This window comes from Lycium ferocissimum, chromosome 7, assembly GCF_029784015.1.
Source record: "Lycium ferocissimum isolate CSIRO_LF1 chromosome 7, AGI_CSIRO_Lferr_CH_V1, whole genome shotgun sequence".
NCBI classification, from domain to species: Eukaryota; Viridiplantae; Streptophyta; class Magnoliopsida; order Solanales; family Solanaceae; genus Lycium; species Lycium ferocissimum.
In genome coordinates this window covers 6,652,711-6,662,463 of record NC_081348.1, presented here as the reverse complement: position 1 = coordinate 6,662,463, position 9,753 = coordinate 6,652,711, and the positions used below count along the sequence as shown (strand labels likewise).

The 9,753-nt window shown below is 36.1% G+C and overlaps 2 protein-coding genes across 2 annotated transcripts; one reads left to right on the top strand and one right to left on the bottom strand.

The window, feature by feature from the left end:
• Positions 1-647: 647 nt before the first annotated feature.
• Positions 648-2,305, top strand: LOC132061884 (2-oxoglutarate-dependent dioxygenase 19-like). The gene is made up of 2 exons (XM_059454567.1): positions 648-1,321; positions 2,015-2,305. The coding sequence occupies exons 1-2, from the start codon at positions 944-946 to the stop codon at positions 2,303-2,305; spliced, it is 669 nt and encodes a 222-aa protein (XP_059310550.1). The 5' UTR covers positions 648-943.
• Positions 2,306-4,696: 2,391 nt separating this feature from the next.
• LOC132061883 (uncharacterized) lies at positions 4,697-7,301 on the bottom strand. The gene is made up of 4 exons (XM_059454566.1): positions 7,157-7,301; positions 6,059-6,943; positions 5,876-5,994; positions 4,697-5,257 (listed from the first exon to the last, which is right to left on the bottom strand). The coding sequence occupies exons 1-4, from the start codon at positions 7,299-7,301 to the stop codon at positions 4,697-4,699; spliced, it is 1,710 nt and encodes a 569-aa protein (XP_059310549.1).
• Between the last annotated feature and the right edge of the window lie 2,452 nt (positions 7,302-9,753).

Here is a 9,753-nt window from a genome sequence, read left to right as displayed (position 1 = left end):
CGCTTTTGAAGTTATTGTGCAATAGTAATCTTATTGCCACAAAATTACTTGAAAAAGAATATATTATAGCTAAATAGATACATTTTTGCTTCAAGCTATAAAAATATGTGGCAATAACTATCCTAATAGCTACAAACTTATTGCTACAGTAAAATTTCATAACAAATAATATGTTTTTGTCACGTTTTTGAAGTTACTGTAGCAACAGTGATCTTTTTAGCCATAAAAATTTACTTGAAATAAAATAATGCAGTTAAAGTGATATTTTTGCTTCAAGTTGTAAAAGCAGTTACAATAATTAGCTTAATAGCTACAAACTTGTTGATAAAATTCTATAGCTAAATATAAGTTGTTGTTACGCATTTGAAGTTATTATAGCTAAATATTTTTTGCGTCATGCTGTATGAAAAAGTAGAAATATTTTGATAACAACTACAATTATTTTTTCAGACAAAATGGTATATCCGCAAAATCAGAAAGACAATTTAATTATGACAAATGACCACAAGCTCAGAAATACACAAGAGGAACACAACAACACTACAAAAAGAAAAATAAATAAATTTACTGACATATGACATTTTGGTTAGATCAAAATGAGTTGTGTCAATAAATGACCCGGCCGAAAGTTATTTGTGCTAAAATGAACTAAGAAACGGGTCATAACTCAACCTGCCTATTTTTTACTAAGTATTTAAATTTTCCTAAAGCTTTTTCCCCACCCTTTATTATGGGCTTATGGTTATATACAACATATCAACAAAACTTTTTTAAAAAACATTTTGACAGTTTCTCATGGGTACTACGTTCAACCCATATTGTAGATGGGTTGAATTGGACGGATTAAAAGGGGCAGAGCTAATATTCCGCCCTAACTTCAATGAGTTGGATGATTCATGTTTTCATGAGCTAATTTAATCACTATTAATACCTCGGAAAGTAAATGATTATGAGTTCATTTTTATTTATTTATTTATCTCTTTTGTTTTATAGTGATACTATGTCGGAGTATAGTGAGAAAACTCGAGAAGTAGCAAAAGGATTACTTGCAGGAATATCAGAAGGCTTAGGACTTGAAGAATGTTTCTTGGACAAAGCTCTAGACATGAAGTCAGGATTTCAGATATTCATTGCAAATTATTACCCACGTTGTCCTCAGCCTGAACTTGCACTTGGAATGCCACCTCATTCAGATCATGGCCTTTTAACTCTTATTATTCAAAACCAAGTTGGAGGTCTACAAGTTCAACATCAAGGCAAATGGATTCATGTCAATGCTCTTCCAAATTCTCTCTTGGTCAATACTGGTGATCATCTTGAGGTAATTAAATTCCTTTTTTATTGTATTTAAATTGTATGTGCTATTGATCGGTAGACAATAGACATAATTAATAAAATTTTAAAATAGGCACTAATTAGTATTCTGACAAAAATGGTACTCCTAAACTTTATACAAAAAAAGTAATTGGTTAAACTACCTGAATCATGAAGGAATTTGTGTACTGTAAACTACATGAGCCAATGTGCCCTCAGAGTATGTGCATAGGACCAAATATGCTCTTTATATGGGTACAAATAAATTTAGGTCTCTTAGGATTATGACACATGTCAAGATCTGGTGCTATTTGACTTATAATCTTGTAATTAGGTTAAGTTGGGGAATCTTTGAAAATAAGCGCATATTTGAACCATGTATTTGACGATAAAGACATATATGAGCTAAAGGTATTAACAGATAAATATACTCAATTTCATATAGCACAAGAGCACATTTGAACCTTTTCCGTTCATGATATAATCATACAAACTTCAAGCTCTATATTATATCACTTGTAGTGTAATTACAGATAAATCTATATGACAAGCATTAATCGCTATAAAAATGATAACAACACTACTCCATATAACAAGTTAAATTGTGCTGGTAGTCTAAAGAAAGTTTTAGACTATAGGTGCGTATAATTTAACTTCAATTAACATTTAGTAACAATGTATCTTTCTATTGCTTTGATAGATTTTCAGTAATGGCAAATACAAGAGCAATGTACACAGAGTAGTGGTAAACAACACAAGTCCAAGAATATCAGTTGCTGTTGCTCATGGACCATCACTAGAAGCAATTGTGAGCCCTGCTTGCCCATTGGTACAAAGTGAAAGCAACCCTCCAGCTTATATACCAATGAAGTACAAGGATTACATCGAGTTGCAGCAGAGTAATCAACTTCACCAAAAATCCATCTTGGAACAGGTCAAGATTCTGAAAGAAGACACAGATTTTGGAAATTTTCTCTGTGTATTTTATTGATCAGTATGTACCTCTCTTTATACACAAAACTATGCAACAGAATGTAACAGAAAGAAGAGGAAATGGACAAAACTAATTACACCTGTCCTATTCTAATTTGTCCATTGTATAACAAATTTTATTCTCTCTCGTGTTGGTCACATGACCATATTTAAATGTCCATGATTCTAATCTAAGGGTGGAAGATTGATCTATCATGTGTGTGTGTTGTATGGGTGAGATTAATCCACAACAAAAACGTCACGGCTTTTCTTTCTCTCTCTCATCTCTTCAATTCTCTCTCTCGTTTTCTTTGTAAACGAACCTGTTTCTTCTTTCTCTCTCTCGTTTCTTCAATTCTCTCTCTCGTTTTCTTTGTAAACGTCCGACAATTTGTCTTCTTCTTTTCTCTCTCTCGTTTCTTCAATTCTCTCTCTCGTTTTCTTTGGATCTTCAATATCCCCCCTCAAATTGGAGGGTAGGGAAACAACCCCCAATTTGTTCAACAGAAATCGATGGGAAACCCCAGATAAGGGTTTGGTGAACAAGTCTGCAATTTGTTGCTTTGAAGGAACGAAAGATAAAGTGATGAGACCGGATACAATATGTGTCGCACAAAGTGACAATTCAACTCCACATGCTTCTATTTCGTGGAAGACGGGGTTTTCGCGATGTGGATGGCCGCCAGCATATCGGAGTGCACGGTAACGGCAAGACGGGGGAACTCGAAAGATCTTCAAGAACCCTAACGAGCCGTGTAATCTTTTACCCTTCGCATTGAACGATACTCGCATACTACGAGATGATAATGAGATCGATGGTTGTTTCTTGGATTTCCGGGAAATAGGTGCTCCTCCAGCCGTGATGAAGAAACCACACGATCGACGAGTATCACTGCAAGATGCCCAATCAGCATCGCAGAAGGCAAGCAAATCAAAAGATGAATCAGAGGAAAGAAGAATTCCTTGGTCTGGATCATTTCTAAGGTATTTTAAAACTCGAATAGCTGCCAAAAGATGTGATTCCCGTGGTTGTTGCATGTATTGACTAAGAATTAGGACTGCAAAACATAGATCAGGCCTAGTATGAGTTAAATAGTTGAGCTTTCCCACTAAGTGTCTATACAAGGTGGGATTGGGCAATAAAGGACCATCATGTGCATTGAGCTTAGAGTAAGGATCAAGGGGAGAAGAAACCTTAGCACCTGAGCAATCAAATTCCTGTAAAAGATCTAAGGTGAATTTCCTTTGGTTTATGATAAAACCCTGTTTTTCCCGCAGTATTTCCATGCCTAGAAAATAGTGAATATCACCCAAATGCTTGACTCTGAATTCTGTGTGTAAAAATTCAGTGATATGTTGAATTATGAAGATCATTTCTGTAATGAGGATGTCATCCACATAGACAACTACTATGATGGAAATTAGAGAGCCATTCGTTTGAAAAACAATGAGTAGTCATTGAGAGAACTAGTATACCCTTTGAAAGTTAAAGCACCAGCCAACTTAGCATACCATTGTCGGGATGCCTGCTTCAATCCATACAATGATTTCCTTAATAAGCAGACTAGTTTAGAATCAGGACAATCCATACCTCAAGTAAAACATCGTAGACTTCTTCTTCCCCACAAAAGCATTACTCACATCAAGTTGATGGACTTCCCATCCTTTCTTGATAAAATTAAAAGACATCTAATTGTGGTCATTTTGACCACTGGTGAGAATGTCTACGTAGTCCACTCCCCTCGTTGAATATCCCCCCCTCCACCAATCTTGCCTTTAGTCTTTCTATTGTGCCATCTGATTTATGTTTGACCTTATAAACCCATTTGCAAGGTAGTGGTTTCTTGCCTGGGGGTAATGGGACAACATCCCAGGTATGATTGATCTCAAGAGCATGCAACTCTTCCTGCATAGCTTTTGTCCATCCAACGGATGTTTAGAGGCTTGAGCAAAAGAGTTAGGTTCAGTTATAGATGAGATTGAAAGAAAGACATGTTGGTTTTGCAGAGATAGGGAAGCAAAAGAAAAGGCTGTAGGAGGGTTAGGATGAACAAAACAAGCACTAGTAAGGTCAGTTAGAATGACATGATTGCATATATAATCATCCGTATCCAACCTTCAATTACCTTATGTCCGTTCATACATGGAGTTGATACGGGTGGATCGGGTACATCTATATCGGGAATAGAAAGTGGTGAAGGTGATATAGGTGAAAGGTTGGTTGTTGTATTGTCTATGGTAGGCATACTTGTGGAGGGTGAGTAGGAGAAGAAGATCCTCGGTGTGTAGGATAGGTGAGGAATTGGTAGGTGTATCGATGAGATGTGTAAAAAGATTAGAAGGTGAATTAGGGACATGATGGAGTCCGATGCGGTATGTTGTGGTACGTAAAAAATGGTAGAAGGAGAGTTTATACTAGAGGCAAATGGAAATCGTTGCTCAAAAACTGAACATCTCTGGAAATAAAAATTCTCTTTGTGCTCAAATCCATTAATTTATAACCTTTCTGTCCTTGAGGATAGCCTAAGAAAACACAAGCCATAGCCCTAGGCTCAAACTTTGTCCTGTGTTGCGCCAAGGTTGAAGCATAGCACAAACACCCAAAACACCTCAAATTGTCATATTTTGGTTTGTTGCCAAAAAGAATCTCATAAGGAGTTTTTCCTTTTAGTGCTCTGGAAGGAAACCTGTTAATGAGGTATGTTGCTGTCAAAATACATTCCCCCCAAAATGAGTTAGGCAAGTGAGATTGAAACATCAGACCCCTTGCAATCTCTAGGAGATGTCTATGCTTTCTTTCCACTACACCATTCTGTTGTGGTGTTCCTACACATGATGTTTGATGTATTATTATTCCTTGAGACTTTAGAAAAAGAGCCTCTTGTGTGCCTTTTCCCAATTCTAGAGCATTATCAGACCTGATAACCTTCACTTTATCATTGAACTGCCTCTCAATCATGATCAAAAAATCCTTTAGAACGAAAAAGCATTGGATTTAGAACTTAGCGAGAAAAGTCGGTGTCCCTCTTTGAAATCATCCACTATGGTAAGAAAATACCTATATCCATTATAAGTGCAAGTTTTATATGGACCCCGTGTGTGGAATTAGATCAAAATTCCTTTTGTATTGAATTTGACTTAGAGGAAAAGGCGCACTGGTTTGCCTAGCTTTAGAATACATCACAAACATGTTGAAGATTTGAAGGAAAATGAATGAAAGGAAACTTTTTCATTCCGAATAAGGAACATGTCCCAATCTTACATGCCATAGAGTTATACTAGGAATTACATTTGCCGAAACCGGAAAAGAGCTATTTGTGACTCGGAAATGGAATTTCTTCCTTCTGACATGAAACTACATTTTCATTAAAGTGGTCTTAGACTTAGAACTAGGCCGCACAAGTAGAGTCCTTCTCTTTTACCAAAAACTTGAGTGTTCCTCATTAAAAGGGTCTTAATATGCATCCACTAAGAGTAAATAACACATCACACTTAAACGATTGCATAACTTATGAACTGATATTAAGTTATATTTGAAATCTGGAACATGAAGGACATTTTTCAGAGTTATTTTAGGTAGAATAGAGACACTTCCTGCATGAGTCACAATGATCCTGAAAGAATTAGGCAAGGTGATGCTGATAGGAACAGGAAGAGGAGACAAAGACATAAAAGATTTAGAATCAAAACACATGTGCTCTGATGCACCTGAATCAATGATCCTGCGTGTTAAAAATCGATAAACAAGTGCTTGAATATTTTAGAATTGTACCAGCAATTGCTCCTGCATTGAAACCACCATTTGTACTGTTTGAACTTCCTGTTTGTCCCATCTTTACTTCCTTAATAACTTGTTGCACCAATTCTGCATATTGATCCTTGCTCATGTATGAAACATGGTTGTGTTGATTGCTGTATGGAGTATGGTTGTTCTGATTGTCTTTACATGCTTCTACTCTTGTGTTGTTAGCAAACTCAAATTCTTCCTCAGCAACTGCTCCATTTGCTTTCCCTTGATAGGATTTGGTTTTTGTAAACTCAAAGTCTTCAGGAAAACCATGAAGTCTGTAACAATCATCCTCTACATGACCTGTTTTCCCACAATATGTGCAGCTCACATTTGGGTTGTATTTTGCCTTTCTAGGCTTGTATTTTGAAAATCCTTTGCTGTTCCTCTGTGTGTTGTTTCCAAGTTTATGATGTGCTTGATTTGGTGTTTTAAAAACCTGGTTTCCATTCCTCTGATAACCCCTGCCTTGTGAAGTTACCATAAAAGAGGCAGATTCAGTAGTATGATTAGAATTGGTATACATTTCTCTCTGATTTTCATCTTGCAAAAGTAAAGAGTATGCAAGATCCATGCTGGGTAAAGGGTTCATCATAAGAATGTTTCCTCTTGCTTGTGTGTATATATCATTTAATCCCATCAAAAATTGTATCAACCTCTGGTCCTCTAAGGATTTCATCAGGTTGGACTTCCCTTCACACACACATGCACATGAGCAAGAAATAACAACATTCAGTGCATCCAATTCATCCCATAGTCTTTTGAGCTTGGTAAAGTACCTAGCAATGTCACTATTTCCTTGAACCAGACTTGATAATTCCTTTTGTAAATGATATAGTTTAGCACCATTTGATTTGCCAAATCTCTGTTCTAAATAAAGTTCTTTTCTTGTCTTTGTAGCTCATTACACTATCTCTAATCTCTTTTGATAGTGCATTTGAGATCCAACAAATGACCATATCATTCACACAAACCCCGTTGTTCGTATTCACGTAGATTTCGGATCCGGACCTTTACAAGCACCGTTAATGAAACCAAGTTTCCTTTTGGTGATAGTGCCGATGGGGATCGATCTTCTCCAACCTGAGTATCCTCTACCATCAAACACATTGTTGACTAGAGCCATTCCAGGTGAATCAGAGTTATTAAGATGATATGGGTGGCTGTGGTCATAGGTGATTGCCTTGTCCACATTGCTTGACTGTATTATTGGTGTTGTATCACCCATTTGGATTTACTGGGAGATTGAAGAAGATGATTTTGATGAAGGTTTGGATCGAGCTTTCAGATCTGCTCTGATACCATGAAAGAAGACACAGATTTTGGAAATTTTCTCTGTGTATTTTATTGATCAGTATGTACCTCTCTTTATACACAAAACTATGCAACAGAATGTATCGAACGAAGAGGAAATGGACAAAACTAATTACACTGTCCTATTCTAATTTGTCCATTGTATAACAAATTTTATTCTCTCTCGTGTTGGTCACATGACCATATTTAAATCTGCCATGATTCTAATCTAAGGGTGGAAGATTGATCTATCATGTGTGTGTGTTGTATGGGTGAGATTAATCCACCTGGTCAAAAACGTCACAGCTGTTTCTTCTTTTCTCTCTCTCGTTTCTTCAATTCTCTCTCTCGTTTTCTTTGTAAACGTCACAGCTGTTTCTTCTTTTCTCTCTCTCGTTTCTTCAATTCTCTCTCTCGTTTTCTTTGTAAACGTCACAGCTGTCTTCTTCTTTTCTCTCTCTCGTTTCTTCAATTCTCTCTCTCGTTTTCTTTGGATCTTCAATAGATTCTTAGGAACTAAATTTTCTTTTTTTCAATGGGGAGCTGTATTTTATATTATTTCTGAGGTTCACATCAATAAATTTTAGTACCTAATAATGGGACGCATTCGTGCAATAAAGTCACAATCTTTTTTTCTTTTTCTCGGAAAGAAAACTAGATTTTATAATTCTTAGCGGTAACTTTAATATACCTTAATGGTCAATTCCGGGGGTGGAGCTACAAGTTTGTTCACGGGTTTCGCAGAACCGTTTTTTGTCTAGACCTTATATTTGTATTTAAAAGTTCAATTAATATATATAAATAATTTATTCAGAATTCAACAAGTTGTCTTTTCTAAAATCAAAATCAATAAACTCAATGTAACGACCCATTTGGTCGTTTGGCACTTTTAGGCCTAATATTCCTAAAACACCCTTTTCGTGGTCTAATCTTGCTGTCTATAGTCTGCGATAACGGGTGATTCGGTTATTTAATTGACGAGTTTTAGTCCTCATTTGACATGCGAGGACGAATGTTCTAAAGGAGGGGAGAATGTCACACTCCATAATAATCCTTGCTACTTGTATTAAAACAAGAAAGAATGAGTTAAGAAGGTTCAAGGAAAGTTAATCGAGTTAGTAAGAATATCGTTATAAATATGGTTGTCTTAAGTATCTCGAGGTGACCTGGTAACCTAAAGGATTTGAAATCGCGTTATGAGTATGTATATGAGGTAATGTGAGTGACCTTTTAAAGTATTTGAGATTATTAGTAATGATATAGAAGATGGACAAAAGATAGGAATATACTTTTTCGATTGGAGTTTCGTCGAAGCTTTGTGAGTTCTACTTATGGTTATTGTGATTCTACGGACCCTTCGAGACATGTATATGAATTGTTATGGATGTAAATGACTGTGTATATGTATGTATAAGAGGTTACATGAGGTTGGAAGAGGATTAGAAGTTAAACGAAATGAATCGGAACAATTTCGTAAAATCTCGGACCCGATTTTAGCCTATATTGTAGGAGGCATATCTCCTAGTATATGAGGAGTTTTAAGGTGTTTCAAAAGCCTAAAATTAAGTTCATCGAGTCTAGTTTGCAACGCAACAAACAGCTCGTCAAAATGATATCGGGGTAAGGAGATATGGATGATTCAAGTCGGGCTGAGTATTAAGACTATCTCAAGATACAAAGTAGAGACTTTAACTTCCGATTTCGTTTGAAGTCACAATTTATCTACAAATTTTGTTTGGTATAGAAGCATTAATGGAAATTAGGAACTACTTAATCGTGGTGTTAAGTTAAAATTAGTGGCAACAATGAGCCAATATGAACATTAACATGCCATGTCCAAAAGATGACTCAAAGTCATCTTAAATAAGACTACTATGGGAGACATACAAATATACATTTAAATGTGATTCATCCACTACACTTACATTATATTGTGGACAACCAAATTGAGAGAAAGGAGTGTGGAATTCAGCCAAGTGACTGAAAATAAGGCATCCATGTGAAGCATGCATTTGAATATTTAAGCATCTACTACTTTATGAAAGTATACATTATTTTAGGAAGACCCAACATGGTGGAGGGATCATTTCACATTAAATATTGCTCATTCATCTTGGCATAATTACAATGGACAAAGGATGGTGTATGAATCATTCACCACACATACAATTGTCTTGTAAACAATTGAAAAGAAAGAAGAAAGGAGAAACAAGAAGGTGAGGCTTGGCCACACTTGGCCTAAAGTTGTAGAAAAAAATGGAATTTTAAGTGTAAAGTTAATGGAGTGACTCATGCCATAAGTGGAGCATGTGACCAACTTGTAGGCATCAAAGTTGAACCAAATAATGACTAAGGAATCAGCCATTACATTCATTTCAACTTCACAA

What these genes read in the sequence shown, in the direction of transcription:
- LOC132061884 (XM_059454567.1), top strand. Translation starts at nt 944, where the DNA reads ATGATTATGAGTTCATTTTTATTTATTTATTTATCTCTTTTGTTTTAT. An exon ending in ATACTGGTGATCATCTTGAG is followed by an intron (nt 1,322 to 2,014) that starts GTAATTAAATTC and finishes TTGCTTTGATAG; the next exon opens with ATTTTCAGTAATGGCAAATA.
- LOC132061883 (XM_059454566.1), bottom strand. Translation starts at nt 7,301, where the DNA reads ATGGGTGATACAACACCAATAATACAGTCAAGCAATGTGGACAAGGCA. An exon ending in CAATGCAGGAGCAATTGCTG is followed by an intron (nt 5,995 to 6,058) that starts GTACAATTCTAA and finishes TCATTGATTCAG; the next exon opens with GTGCATCAGAGCACATGTGT. An exon ending in TTGTGACTCATGCAGGAAGT is followed by an intron (nt 5,258 to 5,875) that starts GTCTCTATTCTA and finishes TTCGTTCTAAAG; the next exon opens with GATTTTTTGATCATGATTGA.